Raw genomic sequence first — 25,260 nt, 5'->3', positions numbered from 1 at the left:
TACTCATATATCCAGGCACTGTGACTGTGGTAATCTTCTTATATTTGTTATCCATGGCATCCTTCCTTCTAAAATCAGCTTTTAAAATTATGTTAATGAACCATGAGGACTCCCTGGGTGTTAAAGAGAGCCTTTGTTCTACAGCTTCACAGACTATTACAGTGTACAAGCAGTCCCCCCTCCCATTGTGTGAGACTACATCATGCAGAGGGAGGGGGAAGTACTGCGGAGGATCAGAAGGGGAGAGTGAGAGAATGAAGCTACAAGGGGCTCTTGTAACACTCCCCAGAGCCCTTCAGACACATTTACATAATTTAAAATGTTAACAAATGCATAACAAATATAGTGATGGTCTGGTGATGCCCCCTCCCCCCGCTCCTTTCATTCTAACCCAGGGCTATCATAGCAACTGATGATTATAAATTACACAGAGAGTGATGCAGGAATGAAAGTGTTTTTCCTGAAGAGTCACTTTAACAGGTGCCGTCATCACAGATAAACATATACTTGTCGATTTTCACAATTTTTACACCATTGTAACATATTCACAAATGTGGGAATATTGATTTGTAAAGCACGGCGAAATATGATGGCGCCATATAAATATAGATTGTTATAAAATATTCTCGCAGAATAAACATTTATTCAATGGTAACAATGGTTTGAGAATGTAAACATTGTGCATATTATATTAGAACTTTGAAATGTGGCAAGAGAAGACCACACATTTCAATATACACAATAATGGGGCGTTTAATGACAAATGCAAGATTATATACATGCAATGTAATTATAGCGATACCATGTAACGATTTACATGTAAGCAATCTAGTTCTGTTTGTTGTATTCTTGAATGTTACTTCTGCATTCTTTAGGTTTTCAATTCATCAGTTTGGCATAACTTTATACCATAAAACTATTTAAGTAGACCATTGGCCTGTAAATGTATAAATTATGCTACTGTTTTATTTTTTAGTTATTTATTGATAACTGGTCAGTAGTCACCATATCTCCAATTTCCTTTCTAACAATACAAGAGAAGGTGGCAAATGTGCCAAATTACATTGTTTATGTAGAAGAGATAGTAGATCAGTGAGCAAAACTTTAGTGAAACCAGCTAGGTCTCCAACTCCATCTCCAACATAGAATCTATTGGGGAAATGTACCAAGACTGGCTGCAGTAAACTTTACAGGCCAGGGTCACTACATGCTCTGACCATTTGTTCTCTGAAGATAAGTTACTGTCAGAAGACTCCAGCATGGGGTCTCTCCAACCAAGGAGGATCAGAGGTCATTGCAGTGGGCTGTCATATTGGACATATACAAGGGAAATGTAGCATTATACTGTATAAAGGCCATTCAGATATATACATACCCATGTAATATATGGGCAGCCTAGGTCTAATGAGGCAAAAACATTCTATAGTAAGTTACTCTGTTCTTATCTACAGGGGAGGGTCCGAGGGGAATCCCAAATTCTGTAACATTTATATGTCTTTATATATACACCTTTCTATATGCAGTATTATAAGACAACTCGTTTAAATGTTGGTCTTGTAGTAACCAAATTTTAGCAGTAAGCCCCACTCATTCTTAGGAATGATTCCTGTCATATGAAATTTGGTATCCTCTTGACCAGAAAAAACTGATGATGATGATGATGATATTAACCAATTGACTGTATTCATACTCCATAATTAAGATGTTCTTGCACTTAGAGTTTGATCAATAAGTAGTTGAAACTTTACAGTACATTTTTGCTCTACATTAAAATCGGACGTTTCCAGGTCATAGGAAAGTTTTGACTTAAATTAAAAGTTGGAATTTGCCCCTAGAAATTTGTGTTATTTCCTAAATGTGCTTTTAACTACTTGAATCTCTGCACATTAGTTAGTACAAAGAACATACTGTACAAAGCTAAAGCACCATGAACTCGGTGACCTGGCAGCTGTAAGGCTCCTACTGCTTGTGTAATGATGAGGTTGTGCTATGTATAAGGGTAGGCAACAGGTAAGTATTCTCCCTATGATGCAGATAATATTTTTGTTTACTCAAGAGGGTGGGAATTTCCTGGGAACAAACTGACAGCAACAAAAAGCAGAAGTAGCTGTATGTCAAAAGAACACAAGAAATATTAACACCTCTAGAGCTAGGAACACTTCACTGCAAGCTGAAACCAAGAGCCTAATATCCCTTAAGCACAGGTGCAGGGTCAAGTCTATAAAACCTGGCACACAAACCAGGCTCATGTATTGAGTGAACAAAAAATGAGAGTACAAATGAAGAAGTTGAGCTGCATTATTGCCTCATAAAACCATTGTGCCAGCCTTATTACTCAGCATAAGGCAGTTCAAGGGCAAGGCTAGGTTGTGTTTCCAGGTAGAAGGACTTTTAGTCTATTAATTCCAATATGATCAGGTATGTAAAGCTTTGTTTCAGAGGAGATTCTCTGAGCTTCTTTATCTTCTTCACAAGGCAGTGATAAGAGATTCAGCAGATGCGGCCCTCCCACATGCTTGCATTCTCTTCTTACCCAGACAGCCTTCGCTTCTTTACTTCTTCATCCATTCGGAACTCTGTTACACATTTATGGTGATCTATTCTTGACCCTGCTCCGTGAAATGTCTTTCTTCTCTAATCTACTGTACCCATGATTGTAGTTGGCGATGCTCACCAGCCTACTAATGCCATCAGTTGTACCTTTAATTACCATTACACTATTCCATGATATTGTTTCCAGTCTTCTTCCATCTCACCATTTTCATCTCTTGTTGCTTTCCTCTCTCTCCATTACATTCACTCCCATTCTTCTCTCATATGTTCTGCGTACCTTCCTCTTTCCTTGTATGAGATCTTTCCCATTCACAGTCTTCTCTCTCTCTCTCTAGGTCTACCTTGTCACCATGAACAAGATGAAAAATTTCACACGACGGTTCTCCCTCTCTGTTCCTCGAACTGAAACTATAGAAGAATCTATTGCAGAATTCACCGAGCAGTACAACCAGAAGAACAGTCGGCACAGCGAAGGTAAGTGACTTTGTCCTAAAAGGATTGAATGCGGCAAGATAATTGATCATAGTATAAATAGGTGGCAGTGCCAAGTATGGATTTGTATCAGAAGGTTATATTCTGTCATATCAAGTGTTCTCACTTCTTTATGTTTACGATCTATGTATGTGCATACATATGAATGCTACATTTTCTTTTTTGCTATGGGACATCTTATAATCATGAATTTTGACTGATGCAAAGCAGGACATTCATTGCAATGTACCAATACTTATTAGTAAAACACAATACAGAACCTTCTACAAAGTACTATAGATAGTTCACATAACCGACGGTAACTCTACAAATGATTAATTTGTTGTATTTCAAATGATTAATGTATTGTTGAATATAATATTAGCTATGATGATCATTCCATGATAGATCATGAGCAAAGTTTGTTCTAGTGGGTTTTTTTATGCTCTTTCTGTTTTTTGATGTTCTTTTTATCTTTTGCAAAATATGTCTGTGCAATAGTTCGGTCACAAAACAACTACATAGGCATAGTTTTACATTTAATGAGCCAAAAAGCTGCCGCTGCTATATAAAGGGAAGATGTAGTCTCTGCTTGGACACATTTCTGATCTGAAGTAAGAGGATACCTGTCAACTACTCAGACTTCTTATACCACAAATAATGTAAAGGTACAAGTCAAATGTTTCTTCAGTGTACGTATGGTGCTTGTATAAGTTGTATATTCACTGAAAAACCTAACAGAAACTAAAGACAAAAGGTGAATGGAAGGCATTCTTTCGACCTTCCATTGCCATTAGGGTTCCATATACAGAAGTTTACTTTCAGTTACGCTTCCATCATTTATTACAGCAAAATTGAGGTGGGCCACAGAGTTATCTTTGCCAATATAAATAACGGAGGGCCATAATGGAAAGTCCTTAATGCAGATGTAAACTTAGCTAAAGAGGCATAAGTAAGAATATAATTCATTCATTGCAATCTAATAAACCAACATCAGATGCTGAGACAATTGTTAGGTTTGCCTGTATGGCTAAGACCCTGAATAGCTTAATCCCAGCTATGACTATGCTTAGGAGTCATGTGGGTAGTTAGTGATTGATATCCTGCTTTTTATGAGCCAGCTGTGAGCTACAAATCAGAAACTCTGTGCAACTATGTGAGCTGCAGTGTTCAGCTCCAAGAAGCCAGGCAGACATTTGTAGTTGGTTGTATTACATGGTGCCCATTCAACTTTCTATTGTAATTCTTGTTATGACATCCATATACCCTAACTAGGCAAATTTATTGGGGTAGAAAAAAATGTATGTATTAAAGAAAATCTACTACCGGTATATGGGGTTTTTTAAGTTAAAGGCACTTATTGGTGGGCTCTGTGCTGCTGATCCTGGAACATTTAGGCACAAAAACCGTTGCTTTTGTCAAATCTACTTTAGATATTTAAATGAAGCTCCGTCGTTACCACCATGTCATAGCTTACATTTGGCGGTCCGCCGAATTATAATTATGCACACCACCTCTCTCTCTCTGTCCTCCTCCCCTGCCTCCAAGAGCCGGTGACGACCCCCAGCTCTCGGCACTTCTCGCACGTTCACATTATATACTACACTCATGCGGCCGGCTGTTCCTTTCAGTGGCTGTGTGAGAACAAGCACGAGAAGTATATAATGTACATGCGCAAGAAGTGACGAGAGCCAGGGGAAGGAGGCCAGCGAAAGAGGAGACATGCATAATTATAATTCAGTGGCCCGCTGAATGTAAGCTTTGACGTGGAGGTAGCACCTGAGCTTCATTTGAATATCATCAAGTTGATCAGCAGCACAGAGCCCACCAGTAGGTGCCTTTAGCTAAAAAACCTCATATACTGGGGGTAGATTTCATTTTATGAATGATGAATACACCTATTGAGTCAAAATGTCCATTTTTAATCATTTAAAGGGGTATTCTGGGAATATGAACGTCTGATACAAAAACCCATGATGCAATAAATAGATGAATTATAACACAACTCAATGTCAATAGTCACAAAATTGAGCTTTAATATTTTGATTTTATGATTCACTAAATTTGATAGCCTCTCTAAAGTAGGCAGAGTTATCACCAAGATTCCCAATGGAAACTACAAGCCCCAAGACCCTTTAGTTCTCAGTAACTTCTCCCTCTTATGTTCTGCCCCCACTCATGATGTAACAGACTGTCCTGCTCTGTTACCATCGTAATGATGTGTAACAGTTATAATTGAAGAAATATAAACATTTCTTCAATTAGATGTTATTTAAAAAAAATGTTCCTGTGTGAAGATAATTTCCCATAAATGTACTAATATGATCCTTTAGAAACAAGACTGTATCCTTGGATACTACCCCCTCTGCTGGAGGGATTTCACAAAGAAACAAAAGATTTTTGTATATGAAATGTCCGAGAGTTACTACATGTCCCACAGCCGTCCTATGGTAATGAACGCTGAATCCAGGTGGTCAGACAGGGCTCAATATAACATGTCTGGTCACTGCTGCCAGAGTGTGAGGTGGTTGTATCCGAGGAAGCAATCTAGTTTCTAAGGGACACTTGGCGACATTAATAAGAAATTATCTTCGCACAGGAACATCTTTTTTTATTAACATCTAATTGAAGAAATGTTTACATATGGCAATTTAATTTAATTAAACGTGAATGCAAAGCTGGGAATGCCCCTTTAAGCCAGGCAAATTATAATGTACCTTATAATGCCCTAATGTTTCCATCCTTAGTGTTCTCTTGAAAAAACTTAAAGGGCTTTGCCCATGAAAGAAAAGTTCTCAGATTCTAATCCCCTGGACATGCTTACACAATAAAGATCATTATAACCCCTTTCCTTTACAATTTTAGTCAGTTTCATTGCTATTTTTGGTCCTATCACTCCCTAGACATGTCAGGTTAAGAATCCAGAGTGTGGGCAGGGACTCCCTAGTCAGACATATTATGATCCCTTTAGTGCTATGAAATGTTGGCGGCTGACAATGGGGTTAGATTATCAGGGTACATGTTATCTACACTTTCATTTAGCTACTGAACATTCTACAAGTATCTGATGCATAGAAAAAGAGAGATGAGATGCTAAAATCCATGAGATGGATATAAAACACAATGACACTCTCAGTTCTGCTAACTCACTTAATCAATAAAGTCAGCTCTGCTATAAAGACCTTATCTTGCCTGTAGCTAGTGTAGTAAGTCTCTGCATGCTGCTTGCTAGCCGGAAGTGGCTGTGTCTGTGCTGGCTTCGCAATGCAGACGGAAAAGGGCAGGAGGCAGAGAGCACTGTAGTGTACAGACATAAGAAGCTATTCATGAGAAGAATCAGATTATTGTCAGAAGATTTATGGTCATATCCAGGGGTAATCAAAATTAAAAACACCAGGACTGATAGAGACAGGTTGTTATTATATCTGTGAAATGCTGTATTTTTGTTAATAACAGTGAATCGGAGAATATTATTGTGTTATCCTGAGTATATTTAAGAATCTTGTCTTTATGGGAATACCTCCTTTAAGACTGTTTTGAATAGAGAGTAAACACCAAAACATTATAAATGATCTAAACATCTAAAAAGTACAGAAAGTACTAGATAAAGAGTTCTTGTCTGATGTTACCAGTTTCAACTCTCAAAAGACACCCAACCAAAATATTAAGCAATAAACAGCACAGTCCTCTGAAAATATAAACACAACATAATGTGCAGTAAACAAAATACAGGAACCAGAGAGATCACAGATTGGTGGAAAAGTGGGAAATAATATTACACCAAGGATTATAATAATATGGCTTTTATAGTTCATGACCTGTAGTTGTGTAGCCCAGCGACTACTTAGCTATTGTAAGATATGGCTGTAATTAGATTTATAAAATCTGACAAGGAACTTATAATTAACTAAACTACAGTATATGGAAAATACAGACTATTAAGCAGTCCATATAACACAAATTAAAGTGCAGTTCAGATTTTTTTTTGCATTTTCCAAGTTACAGATTAAAATAAGTGCCCATTAAAATGATGCCTTGTTACTACAGAAGGAAAAACTAAGAGCCACAAAAATAATAAAGGGTTTGAGGGTCTCAGTTATGAGGAAAGATTAAACGATTTAGATTCATTTTGTCTCAAAAAGGGACAACTAAGGACATAATTAATTTGTTTAAAAATATGCATGTCCATACAAAAAATATGGAGGAAAGTTATTCTAGGACAAGGGATTGTAGCAAAGAAGTTTTAAAATTCTTCTTTACTGTAAGAACTGTGAATGTGTGGTATAATCTGGTCACATCATGGACAACAGGGAGCTTCAAAAAGGGTCTAGATGCCTTTTTGCTTCCAAACAAATAACCTTGATGGCTACATTATTTAGAACGGTGTTCCCTTACATCCCTTCCTCATCCCATCTCTTCCCTTGAACCGTACTAACTATGTAACTATGGGTGGAGGGAAGAAATCAATAGGAATATACTGTACATGATTATCAGTTCTGTTGTCAGACTTCGACGCCTGTAGCAATTCTATAGGAACTAATCACAGTATTGACAAATGGTCACTTTATAGAAACATTCCATAGTAAACATACATAAAAAAGATTGTCTGCTCATAGTCCTCGTAACCAGCCCTTTTATATTAGGAGTATGAACATTTGATCACAAAAACTTCACCCGTACGGTCTTGACTACTTTCAGTACATAATTGATATTGTTTGTATAATGAAAAGTTATACAACATTTCAACATGCTTTCTCTATCAATACGTCATGGCTTTTCTAGAGTAATCAGAGCAGTATGATATAATGAGTCGTGCACCCATATGACATCACATGATGGACAAATTCCAATAGAATGAAAGCAAGTGAGAATTGTGAGGAATTGATACAGAAAGTATATTGGAACTTCGTATAACTTTTCATTATACTGTATAAGCAATTTCAATTATTTGCTGAAAGTGGACGAACCCTAAAGTAGAAATACCCGTATATAGTTGAGTATAAGCCACCCAAAAAAATTGGGAAAAACCTATTGACTCAAGTATAAGCCGAGGGTGGGAAATGCAATGGTCAAATGCACCCCTAGTATAAAGCCATTACCCCCTTGCTCCCTAATATATAGGCAGTGCCTGACCCCTAGTGTAAAGACTGTAGCCACCTGCCCCCCCCCCAATTATATTGCCAGCGTCTGTCCCCCCGGTATGTAGCCAGCGCCTGCCAGCCCCCCTAGTATATAGCCATTGCCTGCCTTTGTACTCAACTTTCCCACGCACCCCGCAGGTCCTCTTCTGTCTTCAGCTCCGCACGCGGTCCCATCACATACACCATGACGTCAGCCGCATGCTGACATCATAGTGTGTGCCAATGATGTTGTAGTGTGTGAGCGGGACCGCGGGGAAGCTGAAGATAGAAGAGGACCTGCGGGGGGCGTCAGAAAGGTGAGTACAGAGTTTTTTGGTTTTTTTCTAATCTTCGAGTAGAAGCAGTGTTAGGGTTTTATACTAGAGTATGTACGGTATGTATATATTCATAGAATTAATCATAGCATACTCCCTTTGCCTTATCAATAAGACAGCATGGTATTGTTTATTGCCCATCTATGTTTTATAAATAAAATAATAATGAACTGCTTAATTTTGTAAACTAACTAAATAGTTACTGCAACATGTACCCTGCAGACACAGGCTGTCTTTAAAAAAAACAAGTCTTCAGGGCAGTTATGGGCATTTGAAGTATACTTTAGAAGGAGATGCAAGCACTGGCCATGGGCTACAGAATCATTCTTTATAGGATAGTGCATATATCCGACAGAGCCTCTTTCTTGCTCTCATCATGAAATTGTGAAGTTAGTATGTCATTTCCAGATCTTTTAGTAAGTATGGGCTACAAATGTCACTTATTAAAGGAAACCTACCATTTTTCTTTCATGCATTATGAAGCAAAGATACCTTGAGAATGCTGTAGCTACACTGATGCAGGATCAGAGCTTGGTTAATCCCTGAGCTGAGTGGTTTTGCTGAAAAAACAATTATAACATTCAGGACCTTGGGAAAGCTGGGTCAGGCTGGCTTCCTAGATCAACACATTAGATACTGAGCTTGTAATTCTAGATGGAGGTTAGACAAGCATGACTAGTCAAGCACTAATCAACCTGAGCTCGATCACTCATACACAGCAGCTGGGGGATGGTGCAGCAATTGATTATACTGTCTGGCAGGGAGAACAGTGATTGCATCATCCTCTCATGGAGAGAAAAACCCACATGCTCCGACAAACACTGAAGGAGCCATAGAAATGACAGAGCTTCATTATCATAATGTTATATCTGTTTTATCAGCAAAACCTCTCAGCACAGGGAATTACCAAGATATGATCCTGCATCCGTGTAGCTACAGCATTCTCAAGGTATGTTTGCTTCCTAATGCATGAAATCAAATGGTAGGTTTCCTTTTAACTCTTGCAGGAAATCAGAGGTTGAACAATTTCAGCTCAAAGTGTCGTGACAGATGTCAGTATCAGTAGGTTGCTTGAGATGACTATCACTGAATGACATTACGCAGAAGCCATCACTGTCATTAGCTAATGCTCAATCTAAGTGCAAGTAACATTTTAACCTTGTTATTAGGTCGCTTGCACAAGCTGAGTTGTGACCTATATTCCATTAGACATATTTAATTCTCTGGTATTGGTACCATATGCTATTGAGCTTTATAATAGCATTGAAGTCACTGCTGTGATTAAAGGGTTTTGTTGATGCTGCCAATATTAACCCATTGTAAATCACAATTCGCCTTTATGATTACATGACGTTCACAGACCGCTTTAGACATATATATCATTTCAGTGACATTAAGTAATTTTACTGGTAGGATGGACATCACAATTTAGGTCTCCATCCTGCTTACACCTCCAGAAGTTTTCCTGCTGTATGGCAGTCTTTCATCTAGCAGGATATAGAGGTCAGGATGCCAGAAGCTGCCAGTGCCCAAGTCTGATAAATTGGCTTTCAGCATGAAGAGCGGGGGATAGGATGGAGAGTTGGCTCTTTAATTAGAGAGGGATTTTGCAGGGGGCAGTGCCGGTTGTGTGGGCGAAAGGAGAACAAGAGAAAGAGAGATCATCAAACAGACGGTGGAGCTGCAAACTGAAGGTTCTCATTTAGAAAATGCTCATTATCTGCAGCACACAGTATGGAAGACCCAAAACCTATTCCCTTCTAATCAAGGATTCTCAAGAATACACACAGTATCATGTTTTCTAATCTTCTTTGCTTACTTTTTATCTCTCTTCCACACCCTATTATTATTTTTTGTAACGTGGTTGTCTTTTATTCATATTTTTTATAAGATGTTTTTATAACCTTTAACAATGTACAATAGCTGTCTTAACCCCTTTTCAATCAGACCCTTTTGCATTTTCTTTTTTTACTTCCTGTATCCATAACTTTTTTAAATTTGCATTTACAGACCCATAGGAGGCTTGTTATCTACATTAGGGAGCATGCACATATCCGCAGATAGCGGGCATGAGCCAACTGCAAATACGGCAGCTTTGCTCATGGCAACTATACACGTGAATTATGCACATTGTTTCTCACCGAGTCATTGGGCCGTGTGGCCGAAGATTCTATTCCTGCCCAGTTTTATGTCTCGCCCACTCGGCTCCATAAGAAAAAGGAGGGGTAAAAAGCACTTACCTCTTTCCACCCAGCTTGCGGCTCAGGGCAGCAGCACACATGTGCATGTAGCCTTACAAATTGTACTTCCTAGTTGCTACATTTAATACTGTATTCTGGGCAATGTATTAGGAAGCTGGTAAAAATCCAATTCCAGTAGTTGCCCCATTTTGGCAATGCATACAAAAGGCAGGAGGCAGTGTGGGCAGTATTAAAAGGTAGCAGGAGGCAAGTTTTCTTGACTTTGAGGAAAATTTTAAATCGACTCACCTAAGCTTTCATACTGGGATTTCACTGGTACAAAGTACCCTGCTGCGGGGGCTAAAACACAATCCAGATTAAGAGCATGATAATGCATGACATGCGTTGATTGCTGTGTTCGGAACTTTGGATGTCCTACACAATGTTGAAATAAACTTTTGATATAAAATTGCATGTTCTGGGGTTTCTTGACTTCATGGTTGAGCTAACACACCTCCTTGACTGCATCTTGGGCAAGAATAAAAGTCTTTTTGGCAAAGACTGTGATTTTCACTGTAAAGGGCACATAGCAAATGATAATATCCTAGTAAATGATAATATTCTAGCAATTACATTAGTGGAAGTGTAGTGTGTGCACTCTGATGGCATAGCTATATGGTTCTCTGACTGGAGTTGTTTAGTGCTTCGTTAGTTATGAAATATTTTTTTTTGGCTCCATAGGAAGCATCATAGCTTGCTAAGCTTGGATAAAAACATTATACATTATATTTATGCTTTCATTCTTTTTTATGCCTTCTATAGTTCAAGCACCCTAGGAAAGCTTAAAAATAATTTTAATTGGTCAGAAACTATGCTAAATTACAGTATTGCAGTATACTGTTATTATAAAACCTGGAAAAATTCAGCGGCGGAAGCCTGATGATATGGCATTGTTTCACAGCCAAGTGCTGAGCTATATGTGAGCATCCTACAACCTTAGGCTACATTCACATGAACGTATGGGGGACATATATTCATCCCCCATACACCGCAATCGGCACACGGCGCCATATGGGAGCTGCACATAGCTAGCACGTAGAAAGATAGGACATGTTCTATCTTTTGGCATAATATGGCGCTGTGCGCTCTGTATTTCTATGGATCGGGGCGGCTGTGAGCAGCCCTCATCCCCTCCTCCTCTTCTCCGTGCTACGGTACGGCGGGCACACCTCAATGGAAATGTAGCCTTATATTTTAAACTCAAGTACTATCGGCATTAAAAGGACAACATCGTGCTCCAGCAGCACAGTGTCCCAAAGCATATGTCAAGACTGGTGAGGAAATGGTTCAAAAACAGTACAGTTGCTGGATTGGCCCACACAGTCCCCAGACCTCAACTTGTGGGTATAGTTGAGGAAAAAAAAGTGCATTTTTACCCAAGTGCATCAACCAGTATGCACCAACATTTGGAACATACAGAAGAGCATGCACTGAACGATTCAGTCAGTGTTGAATGCCAAAGAAGAATTAAAAAAATATTAACAATATAATAAATATTCATATTTTTAGAAGCAAGAAGGTAACAATACAGTTACATGACACAATGACTGACTTGCCTTTGAGAAAGGAGTCTGGAAGAGGGGGGCTAGTTTCATAGTGTTTTTGAAGGGTGGGACGAGGCTGTCTGCCACAGATCAAGACCACCCTTAAAATAGTAAAGAATGTAGGTAGCATAATGGGAACTAAAACCATGTTATTATGCTTTCTACATTCCTCAGGGGTGGTCCTCCGCTGGATTGACAAAAATATTATCACTAAACAGAAACCGTGGAGGACAAGATTAAATATGAAACGGGAACCCATCCCTTTCAGTAGCTCCGTAATCTCCCCAGCTTCTCTCAGCACAGGCCATGGATTTACAGAGAGAAAAGCACAACAACAGTGAAGAGATAAGAAACTGACGACTGCTGTCCTGATGGGTGATTGTCAGGAGGAAAGAAAAATAATCATCCCCTATTGGCAGAAGAAAGAATTGGCAATTATGTCCAGTATGACCAGAGTAATTAATAAAAATAATAATTCCTTTATGTAGTGCGCACAATTCCGCAGCACCACACAGAGCTTGCCAAATACGTCCCTGTCCTCAATGTGGCTCACAATCTAATCAACCTACCAGTATGTTTTGGAGTGTGGGAGGAAACCGAGGGACCTGGAGGAAATCCACGCACACACGGAGAAAACATACAAACTCTTTGTAGATGTTTACCTAGATGGGACTTGAACTGAGGAACCCAGATTTGTGAATATAGCTTACACGATAAATTATAATGTTTAGATCTTCCATTCTGTTATGGTGCGTTATCAAGTTTCCAATACTCAATCACTCTATATATAAATTCATTAAACTTCATTCTACTTCGCATTTATTAATCAAAAAGGTTTATCAATTTCTCTCTTTTCCGACTTCCTTATAAATATTTACTGTACTACTGGAATATCCCACACAACAGTGTTTTCATGATCTTTCTCACTTTCTTTCAAGGTCTTGGACACTCGCACTTACAACTGTCTCACTTGAGCCCTGGAAATCCTGCTCTATCCCCATCAGATGGAGAAGGCATGTTTCCCACTGAGCTGCATTACAGAAATGCAGGACCTCGGCGTCTATCCATGGATGTGAGTGCAGAGGTACAATTTTGTAACCATTTGTAACAAGAAATTGTGCAATTTTCACTAAATGCATGTTATAACAGCTATGGTTTTAACATATAAAATGAACAATAATACAAGCATGATAATGCTAAAATACAAATAATTATTTACATTTCTCTAAACTTTTGAAAACTTAACATTGTCTGCATACTGCTTAAAGCTAACCATAAAGGCTTTCCTTAGCAATGCTCTGAGAGTTATTAAAGAAAGCCTGTATTCTGCTTGTATTATGTGTGTCTATACAGGTTGACTATGCCTTGCAGCTGCATGTTGGCTACAGTTTAGAGCCTCTGCAGCTTGCCTCTCTTCTATGAGAATTGCTGCGTATAGTGATGTACTCTCCCTGCCTATGTCTTGCTGTTAGTGCTGTGAGCAGGAAGAGAGAAGTCATGCTCTTAGCAGCAGGGGTGTAACTACAGTGGCAGCAGCCATAGCAACCGCTTTGGGGCCCACAGTGTCGGGGCCCCAGAATCTGACCTGGCACATTTAAAGAGTGGAGGATGTGCATCATTATGCTGCACTTTGTACATCATAATATGTATATAACATATATGTGATGTATATATGCTGCATCTGTGATGTGTATATGTTGTATGTGTATACAGTGTATGGCGTCTGCATATACTCTATGTGTGTATATATGCTGTGTGTTTGTAAATGTCACTGTATGTTTGTGTATATGCTCTATCTGAGCATATGTGCATAAGTGTACAAATGTGTGATTGTAACTTGCATGTGTGAGTATACAAATATGTATAATTTTCAAGTGGGCAGGGGGGACCCATGCTAAAGCCCCAAGCTTGCTATGGGGCCCTGCCACTCCTAGTTATGCCACTGCTTAGCAGTCAGTGCTAAAGAAAAGCTATTGGAAAGAAGAGTGTAGTAAAAGCTATCAAATATCCCATTCAATGTACTGGGAGAAAAATTCCAAATCTGGTTGACAACAAAATTGGATTTTAGCCATCTTCTTTCCATGTTTTCATTGTGCATTTGAATTGACAAAAGCCCTTTATTCTTTGGTATGACAGAGATGAGGACAAATACAATTCAATCACCTAATATATAAACTTTTGTGTACATATAAATATCTTGTATAAATGTAGTTTTCATTTTTATTTGTTACGAGATTTATAGAACCTGGAATATCCAAGGAGGTCTGATACCTCTTACAATATATTTCAAAACTACTGGGTGTCGCTTGAATAGCAACCTATCACTGCCCCCTTGGTTGCTTGGACTAATAGAGGTTATTAGTGGCACGTGTCTGCTGTATAATAAAGCAAACACCCACCATGTATGGAAAGTTCTCAGCTCCAGAGCCATCTCTATATACCCTTAGCTACACTGCAATGTAATATTATGGCGTCTATTACGGTACCTCATTCAGGGAACAATATAAAACAAATTCTGTACTATACTTATGTAGTGTCTGTATACACAAGAGAAGATGGCTGTGTGTAGCAGGATATAATTTAGGCATTATTAGCATGATCTGATGGTGGTAAAAACAGCATTTCTTCTTTGTGAGAGAGAGCCCTTAGAGACCCCAAGCTTATATGCAATGTCGAATTCCATGCCATACTCAAGCATGTCGCTTGGTGCAAGCAATCACAATAATCCTCTCTTTTCTGCCATCCGCTGGCTCTCATTTCTTGTGTCTACTGCTGTTAATTAGCCATAGTTCACGGCACTGCAGGACCACAGAGGATTCTTGTAAAGTATTGGATGGCATAAAAATCCATTGATTTTAATAGGTGTCATCTTAAGCTCCATTCTTGCAGTGAAGCAGAAGGATCTTTCTCGCACACCAGTTTTTGCGGTTTGCTGCCAGACCTGTACAATAGTGTGTGTGGTGGAACATGTAGGAATATCTCAAAATTTAGGACAGGTAGGATCCCCTCCCCTTTGACATTCCTCCATTCCAGACCAGGCTGCTTGGGCAATAAACCAGTCTTTTCCCAAAACCAGAGATCCCATCATAAAATGAATGGTGTGTGAATGAGATTCTCTCTACATCCATTAACTAGGGAGACATAATGGAACCCTACCTCTTAGGTCACAGCTAGAAAAAACCCTCTCGCTATACAAAGAAATAGAAAGAAATATTTGGCATAATTCATATATCGGCCATATACCTTTTCCTAATAATTCAGCCTCATCTTTGCTGTTACTGAGAGAGGAACAAGAAACAGAAACAGGAAGCAATTAAATACCTCCCAAAATATTAGTACTGATGTCCTCATGATTGGTATGTATACGTGCGGGACATCATAAAAGAAAAGATGGAAGTAAGACCAAGTTTATAGGATGCCCGTGTGGCAAGATTTTGGCCTGTAAAGATTCTGCGACACACAGGTATCTTAAACATACTACGTCATAGTAGGCAATTACCATATTCCCAGCCTCCTTTGTGTCATCACAGGCAGGGGTGACTGCAGGGATGTTAAAAGCATACTTGGGTAGAACTTGGAAGATAGGAATTTGTTGTTCTTTGGGGATCCCTAGCGGATAGATTGATCGCTGTTTTTATCTCTGTTCTGTTTAATTTGTCACCTACCCACCCATTTTTTTTTTTTTTTTTTTGGAACCAGTGTCCTTTTATATTGAAATTCCATTTAATAAGAGATGTTACCTAAATTCATTGATTTATTAGCTAGGGTAATATTTAGGCATAATCTATGCAAGGTGTCTGGTTAGCCTTCTATATGACGAGAGGTGGCAGCTAAAATCTCTCAGGTTTTGGAGGGAGGCAAGCTGTAAGAGGACGGTCCAGCATGACCTGATAGTCTTCATTCCTGAACAAATGGAGTGAGGATGTTGGTCATAGGTAAATTATATTAACTTTCGCAATCTTTTTTTTTTTTTTTTTTTAAATACTTATAGTACATAACTCGGCCTAACTTGGTTTCAAATTGAATTGCTTCCTTTTACCTTTTCAGGCCTCATTCACATGACCATCCGGGGGATGTATATGCAGCCGCAAATTGGCGGACACATATACGTCCCCATAGACGGCAATGGCGGCCCGGCAGCAGTACAGTGCAACACGTGTGGCAACGACCTGCGCCATACACGGGGAAAAGATACAGCATGCTCTCTTTCCCCATGTCTGCGGCTGTGTGAATGTACTCTTAGTCTGATTTTCCCACCATATAGACTTATCCTGAAACTACAGATGGAGGAATCTGATCACTCATGTCTCTACTCGGAGCGATCTCTATAGTGCTGACTTTAGAACCCGGGGCAGCTGCAGGGAATCCACATGTGAAAGCTGTGTTGGAGACCAGCAGCATGGGACATCTTCCTTTGGGAGAATGGGGCACTTTATCACCAGATGTGATTAGACAAACATGCTTTTGCTATGGGTGCCGTGAGAAGCGCCTTTTAAAGGAGCAGAGGGACACGCATGTCAACCCAGGTAAATACTGGCAGGATTATGGCTAGAAGAAAGACTTATCTGGCTTCTGTGACCGCTAGGAAGAAATGAACTCTGTATTCTGTCCATTCAAAAGAAACACAGGATGTTTTTTTTCTGGTCCCATTACTGAAACTATGCAACACTTAAAGGGGTATTCCCATCTGGGCATTCACATTTAATTGAATTCATCTACCATTTACATACACTTCTTCAATTGTATGTTATTAAAAAAAAAGCAATGTTGTTCTTTTAGAAACAAGATTGTTGTCCTAGGATATGACTACCTCTGCACCCTGGCAGACCAGTCTTGCGCTATTGAGGTGCCCGACCACCTGGATTCAGCGTTCATTTCAGAACAGCTGTGGGACATGCAGTAACTCCCGGTCATTTGATACGCAAAAAATATTTTACTTTGTACAATCACTCCAAAAACAGCGGTCGTATCCAAGGACAGCTGAATTTCATTTCTAAGGGAACATATGACTACAATTAGGGTTTCTGAAACTTATGCCTTAACATTGCCAGAACTAAAACATCAGATTAAAGTTCATGTCCGAGATACTAAATGTTCGGCATTGCCGAGAGGGTTATTTAAAAGGGCTCCATTTTGCACAGCTATCGTGACTAAGCTCTGTTTTATTTTTCACAATCAAACCAAGGTTATATCCAGTAATCTCAGCAACTTTACTAATAGAGTTCTAAGACAAATGCACATCCTGTACATTATTATATGTTGTCATAGCAACACCTGCAAGTGCATAGAAATATATGAGCTTTTATTATTCTTACATTTTACATTTGCAGCAAAGTACTGTATCATTGTTTTCTTTTCCGATTTTTTTTTTTTTTCAAACAAAGCAAACTGATTTTATTGCATGCCTGAGAAAGCATAATTATTACATTTTTATTTCCATTTTAATCTTATAAAAGCATTGTAGACTGTGTTCACTTACAGAAGTTTCAGAATCGCACCTGTGCAACAGTCGGTAGAGTAACCCTCTATTTACACATTAGTTATTACACAGCGGACACACCCCACAATTGGTTATGGTTGATCATGGCCGTTTATCCTTTTAATGCAATGGTGGAATGTACCCATAGCACTTAACAGGTCAGGGTGTTAATCACCACCTTCCATAATTTAATTGCGGGGGGGGGGGGTGTGATCACTTCCCTCAACAGCTGGAACCCTATCAAAGACTTGTCATCAATATACAATAACATAAGTATTGCAGTACTTTGTTTCCAGGGTTCACATAGAGGACCTCAAAAATATGTTTTTATTTAACTATAAACATGTAAACATGCACTGACTTTACCCTACAAAAAGCATAAAAATAAATAAAGTCAAAAAGTAAAACGAAGAGGAGCGTAGGTGAGTTTCTGTAGTGTTTTTTTTTTTCCTCCTACTGGTTAATTTCCTTTAATGTATACCTTGCTTAATATGGAGTTATTATAGTCTTTTTCCTTACTCTTTTGTGATTTTCCTGTATTTCCTCAGCAGCACATGGGAAAACCTTTCTCTTTACCCGTTGACCTCCGGTTACCACCTGAGCTCCTGGATAAACTACAGATGAATAGTCCAGATGAATTTCCAAAGCAAGAAAGTCGAATGTCTAGAAGAGCGTCATTGGTTAGTCCAAGCAGAGTTACATTATATAACCATTATATATATGAATGATGTCCACATACTTTATAATTGTGGAATATGTAAAAGATTATTTTTTGTTAATTTATTGGAATCTGATTTTGTATTGCTCTTTCTTTAGCGCCTGTAAGACCATCAACTACTTAGATAACTTAACAATCTCCCTTTGACTTGTTCCCCTTGCTATTGACCTTGTTAAGGCTGCTTATCTTGATCAGGTTGTACAATATACAAATCATTCTGCCTTTAATGGCCTTTACCTATTAGAAATAATAATGTGAACGCATTTTTATTATTTAATTATAGAAAAATAAATATTGTTTTTCCACCATTTCTGACCATTTGATTTTACAAAAAATGTGAAAAAATATTTTTATAAAAATAAATTATTGCCCAACCAGTTAAATAATATACTGTATATAAGACAACTTATATCCACTGGTAATGCTGTATAATGTAACTTTTCAGTGATACTAGCTGAGCTGTTTACTAATCTGCATGTTGCTTACAGTCAGATATTGGATTTGGAAAACTGGAATCATATGTGAAGCTGGAAAAACTAGGAGAGGTAAACCCAGTGTATTTATTATTAAATATTAAGTTAACATTTTTATGTTATGTATTTAAATTTTACATTTTCTCTCTGTTTGTTCACCCTTTTAAGTTTTGATTGAGTTGCCAGGATATGTCATTTACGTCTCCTCAGAATAAATTGGAATTGTTCAGATATACAATACACAGAGGTATATATTTGCCATGTCTCTCTTGCTCTTATGTGAAGGATCAAGCATCTAGCAACATCAATCATTATTTGTGGACCACAAACTTTTTGATACAAGCTGGTTATGAAAAGAACTGCCCCTATTTCTTGCTTTTCTCTTAGGATTAGTTTTTATTCCATTTAGATAATCCAGCTGGGGATCACACACTCATGCATAGGAAATGTGATCACTTGAAAACTGTTTAATATTAAATAATATCTCCAGTGAATAAATACTTTCATGCAAACATGTTTGATTTAAGAGCTACTATTAAACAGGCAGCCTTTATGTATTTCCATTCGTTGCTGTATTGGTGTAAGGCCCCTTTGGTAGTTATTCAGGAAAACCTGACTTGTATGGTCAGGTACTGATATTGTTGAATTGTTTACCCTTCAAGGTTTTAGAATTGTTGGCATGTAGCTGGTATTCTAATGTATCCCAAGGTTTTCAATGGGATTGAGTTCAGGAATTTGTTAAGGCCACTTTTAGGTCCTCTACAGAAAACTCATTGCATAAGTTCCGGTCTAAAATTGTTGCACAAAATGTATAGAACGCAAATGTCTAATATGTTTTGGATGCAATAGTATCAGCACCAGGTATCCATGCACCGTGACACTGGTAATCTTCCTATATTTGTTATCCATAGGCTCCTTCTAAAATCAACTTTTAAAATTATTCTAATGAGTCTGAAGGGCTACTCAGTGCTATAACTTCACAGGCTGTTACATTGTGCAAGGAGAACTCCCGTCCCCTCTCTGTGCTAAAATTTACTCTGCTGCAGTGAGGTTACAGCATGCAGAGGGACTGGTAAAGGGGCACGGGGAGGGGAGACAGTGTAACAGCCTAGCATGCTTAAGTATGGAGGATCTCTGCTAACACCCCCAGAGCCCTTCAGGTTCAGTATTATAATTTTAAAAGTTGATTTTAGAAGTAAGTAGATCATGGATAACAAATGCATGATTTTTACAAATTCTGTGGGTGGTTTAATGTCCCTAATGGCCATGACGGGTCCTCTTTAAAGGAGATCTACCACAAGGAACAAGGATTATAAACCAGTCTCACTTACATACTGTTGTGCGCTCCCTGTGGCAGGATCTGCACCTTTTATAGCTTCTTATGCCCTTGTTTTTCCAAAAAAAAGTTTTAACAACTATGCAAATGAGTCTGATGGGCTCCTGGCTTCATTAACATCTATAGAGACCTGCAGGGTCATTTGCATATTTTTTTAAGCCTTGTTTTTGACCATAAGAAGCTAAAAGAAGAATACATTCTGCCAGAGGGTGTCACTGGTTTACAATTATTGTTCCTGATGCCTGTGTTTTAGGCACTCTCTTAACTCAAGATAATTCATTAGTATCAGGTTGGTTAGGGTCTGTCCCTCAGGCAATGGAGCCAGAAGCAGAAGGCTCCATCCACCATATAGTCACATTGCCAGAGTACCATATTTTTCGGACTATAAGGCACACAAAAAATCCTTTCATTCTCTCAGAAATCAAAGGTGCGCCTTATAGTCCAGTGTACCTTATATATGAACATTAACAGACAACAGCTGCCTTGAGCTGTGCAGTTCTGCCACCTGCTGGTCATTCATCCTTATAATCAGATGCTCCTTATAATCAGGTGCGCCTTTATATATGAACCTAGACGTTTAAGCAGGCGTTTATTGAAGGTGCGCCTTATAGTCCGAAAAATACGGTACTGTAGACAACTTTGGCATTTTACTTCCAGTTCTTGTATCCTGTATAGTTGTCAGTACCTCACTTTGTAATAGCTATTCGTTGTTGAGTCGAGGAGTGGGACCTGCTTTGATTCTGATGTCATAAGCTGAGTATATGTCATCACCCGCCAGACATTTTTTTTAACTGAATGTTTTTTAATTTTCAATCTTTGAACTGTTCTGTTAGCATGTGGTTCTGGTTATGCAGTATTTTTGTAGCATGTTATATTAATAGAAAATATCGGGCCACAAGAACATGAATATGTTACTCCTCTCCACCCCCCCTGTAGGGAACATATTCCACTGTGTTCAAGGGACGAAGCAAGCTTACGGGGAACTTAGTGGCCCTTAAGGAAATCAGACTAGAGCATGAAGAAGGAGCACCTTGCACTGCAATCAGAGAAGGTATATGGGGCGGGTGGATGAGATAAGGATGTTTCTGGTTCATTTACTGACCGCCATAAAACACTTACAGACATTTTATGCATGTTATTTCCTCAACCGAAAAGTTGTGCTCACTAATGTATGTAGACCTTCAAGAGAATTTCTGTACCAATGATGTACCCAAGTCGTTTTGGTTGTTCTCTTATGTATTGTTGACATTAGTGATATATTTTCTAGCATCAGGACAGTTTAGAAGAATACATTTGTTGCATACATTATATATGTAGCACACCCAAAATGTGTAACATTATGTCACATTTATGAATATATTAATTATATGTTACAATAAGTGTTGTTGTTTTTGTATGTAAGATAGAGGATAAGTTGACATGGGTTTATATGGGTTATTCTTGTATACAGCTGCATTGAGGATTCTCTTGACTGCTGATGTCAGATCTTCCAGCATACCCTGCTTGTTCAGTGCATGTGCAGAGGTCACTGAGGCAGACACATTGGGGCACATTTACTTACACGGTCCATGGAGTTCACCTAAAGTGCATTGTCCGACGATAATGCACTGAGTCCGATATCCTGCATATGTCGCTTCCCCGACAGGTATGACAGAGTTCACCATCTTCTTCCTAGTGCATGTAAGTGCATTGGGGCAGATTTACTTACCTGGTCCATTCGCGATCCAGCGGCGCGTTCTCTGCGGTGGATTCGGGTCTTCCGGCGATTCACTAAGACAGTTCCTCCGACATCCACCAGGTGCACTGGAGTTCACCAAGCCGGGCTGAGTGAAGGTAAGCGCGTGTCCAGCTACACTTTTTTTTTTTAAATGCGGCGGTTTCTCCGAATCCGTCAGGTTTGGGTTGCGCCAAAATCCTGGGGCAATTCAGGAAAAATCGTCGCAAATCGGAAATATTCGGGTAACACGTCGGGAAACCGCGAATCGGGCCCTTAGTAAATGACCCCCATTGTCTTACAACACAGTTTGAAAGTTAAATCGTGTGCTCAGTCCGAATCAGTCGGATCATCTGACGGCACGCCCCCCAATTTGTGTTGGGTCAAAGCCAGCAACGCTGCGCCAAAAAACGATTGTGTGCGGCACAATTCCAGGGCAGACACTTGTTACATACCTGTCGAAGCTGTGCAAATCCAGAAAACGGCAAACAGTCCGACGAAAGTGCGAACCGCAACCCTTAGTAAATAAGAGCCATTGCAATGACCGTGTAGAAAGATCTTTCCCAAATATGGCAGAAATCTTAGCCCTTGAGGAGACTAAGCTAATGGTACAACCTTTCATCTTCTTGCAATAAAGACCAGCTGTGGGCCAGCAAATATATTTAATAAGGGACAAACTGCGGCCACTTCTACATTTGGTTTTCCACTGTTAGTAAATGCTATTGCTGTACATCCTGAGGGAAGAATCTTACTTAATGTAGTGTTGATTCTTGGATCACAATTTCACTTTATATCTTCTTCTAGTATCCCTTCTGAAGAATCTGAAGCATGCTAATATTGTAACACTACATGACATCATCCACACAGAGTATTCTTTAACGTTGGTATTTGAGTACCTGGTAAGTTAAAATAAATATGTCTAATGCAGCAACTGCATTTTTTTAAGCTGCCCCCTCCCGGCCACCTTTGTTTTTAAATAAAGTCCCGGACAACCCCTTTAATACTACCTTGTGACATGTAATACAAAAAAAGGTTTACGGTCTCATCCAGTGTGGACAGGTTTGTGGTGTCGTGGTCAGTGGTGTGTCGCAAGATAGACTTTTTCTTTCCTATTGTGGACAACCATTCATGTCCTGCCCTAGTAGTGTGTGTGTGTGTGTGTGTGTATGTGTATGTATGTATGTATGTATGTATGTATATATATATAATATATATATATATATATATATATATATATATACACACACTACTAGTGCTGGACATATATAGGATATATATGTTTACACACACTACTAGGGAAGGACATATATAGGATATTTATGTTTACACACACTACTAGGGCAGGAAATGAATGGTGGTCCACAATAGGACATATATAGGATATATTATATATATTTTCATTTTTTTATTTTTTTTTAAATCTTTATTGGGATAGTAATAACATATTTGCAATATCAGAATACTTTTACAGTTAGAAAGGTAATGCACCACGCAGGACATGAATATAACACATTCTAAAGATGGTTTTGGAGCAGTATTTTCCGTATGGATTACAATAGTTAGATGCAACTTATGCGCATATAGTCAAAACCCACAAAAAGATAAACAAATACAACTAGTGCATGTTGAATCTCCCTGCCCAGTACTTGATTGTTCAGTGGTATTAATAAAGCCTAAGACCTTTCACATTTTCACTTTTCCTTCCACATTTATGATTTCCCTATTTCTCTACACCCTAAGTTTTCCTAAAGTACCACGTAGTGTATTGGATGTACTGATGAGCTATCATGTTTTCCTGAAGAAGATGATTATGAACATTGGTATAAAAGGAACAATATCTCCATAGTTTGTTTGTAGAAAGGTTTTCGCAGTTTTTTAAAAGGACTGGACCAGTTCATATAAAAGGGAAAAGTTCTGCTCCATTTGGGACAGCGTGTGATCTGGTCTGGATGTAAAGTGTAAGAGGTAAAGTTAAAGGCATATACAGGCAGTGCCTGACTTGGAGAGACACTGCTGCCAAGTACAATAGGAATGCCGGACCAAGCCCAAAGCGGTCTGGAGCATACATAAGGGGGCGGGACTAGGAGGTGGTAACTACCGCATGAAGCTCTGAAGTCAACGCCAGCCTATGGAGTGGGAGGGGCGTTTCGGAGAAGAAGCAGCGCCTGCCCCCCTCCTCCCTCATGAATACACTGGACTGCTTTGAGCGCAATCCGGCATTCCTAGTGTACTTTGCACCAGTGCCTGCTAACTTTATCGGAGGGTTACGATAAAGCTAACAGTTAATCACTGCTAAAAATGGGCTAGCGCACATAGCTGCTTAATTGTTTTCTTTGTTCTAAAACTTTAGCATCCTTTCATGTTTCTAAGGTTTGTGTATAAGATGTTTGTACGTAAGAACTATGGTCAGTTTGAAGCACTTGACTAGTTTTTTACTTGACTGGACTTTACGTTTCAGCGTTCCTACATAGGGCATGATCTTTCACTAAAGAGCCATTTTTGCACAGTCCCAATACAATATGGGATTGGATTACGAGGAGGAGGAGGAGTTTCCCACAGTGGTGTAACTTGAACCTGTTGGGCCCCTGTGCTAAATGTATGTCAGATTCCCAATTATAATTTATTGTTTATGGTACTAGTCCTCTCATATAGGAAAGGTTCACCATATGGGCCCCTAGGCCTCTTGGGCCCAGTTGTGAATGTGCCCTCTGCAAGTTTCGTCCAACATCCTTTCAAATATAAGGCATGGGGCATGTATTATAAAATTGTATGTATTAGCGGGAAGCTAACCAATATGTAGTCCAATAGGTGGTACCATTACTGGTGAAAGTCAGTGTGAAATGTGTCAGGATGTCAATTCTGTGTTCTGTGAAGTAGTCCGAAAAGAGCAGAACTGTGACGCCTTCTATAATGAGAGGCTACCTTCTGTTTCTGCAAGCTCTCATAATGTGTTCTGCATAATTCAGGTATTTTACTTACCTGTGTTTGTGTAGATAGGGAACAGGGACAGGACTAGGAGCATCATAGTAATATATGATACAGAGTACCTGTTTCCCCAAGAAACAGAAGTGCCATACTATAATCATGTTTTCGGCACTGCTGTTTTGTAGGGAAAGTGCGGACTCCTTGCATCGTATTTCACTATGTTTCAAGGAGGCCCATCCTTGCCAGTGTTTTTAGTCCATAAAACAGGATACTTCATGATCCGTGAACCAAAGGCTACTCATGGTTGTCTGAAATTGCCTTTAAAATATAATCAAACTGCACTATATACCCA

General features: G+C 39.0%; 1 protein-coding gene across 5 annotated transcripts in view; it reads left to right on the top strand.

Annotated features, from left to right (window-relative positions):
- CDK18 (cyclin dependent kinase 18) overlaps positions 1 to 25,260 on the top strand; it is a 70,305-nt gene that overhangs the window by 32,547 nt on the left and 12,498 nt on the right. Inside the window, exons 1-7 of one of the 5 annotated variants that reach the window (XM_072137510.1) lie at positions 2,530 to 2,592; positions 2,889 to 3,027; positions 13,202 to 13,335; positions 18,294 to 18,422; positions 18,949 to 19,005; positions 21,206 to 21,320; positions 22,788 to 22,882. In XM_072137510.1, coding sequence (XP_071993611.1) covers positions 2,590 to 2,592; positions 2,889 to 3,027; positions 13,202 to 13,335; positions 18,294 to 18,422; positions 18,949 to 19,005; positions 21,206 to 21,320; positions 22,788 to 22,882 — 672 coding nt within the window. In that variant the 5' untranslated portion in view covers positions 2,530 to 2,589. Of the gene's footprint in view, positions 1 to 2,529; positions 2,593 to 2,888; positions 3,028 to 13,201; positions 13,348 to 18,290; positions 18,423 to 18,948; positions 19,006 to 21,205; positions 21,321 to 22,787; positions 22,883 to 25,260 lie in introns of those variants that run through there. The other 4 variants (XM_072137508.1, XM_072137507.1, XM_072137506.1 and 1 more) reach the window with 4 other exon arrangements.

Source organism: Engystomops pustulosus, chromosome 2, assembly GCF_040894005.1.
Source record: "Engystomops pustulosus chromosome 2, aEngPut4.maternal, whole genome shotgun sequence".
In the NCBI taxonomy this organism is placed as follows: domain Eukaryota; kingdom Metazoa; phylum Chordata; class Amphibia; order Anura; family Leptodactylidae; genus Engystomops; species Engystomops pustulosus.
Note: the sequence above shows the minus strand (reverse complement) of the source record. Positions and strands in the feature narration are given on the sequence as shown.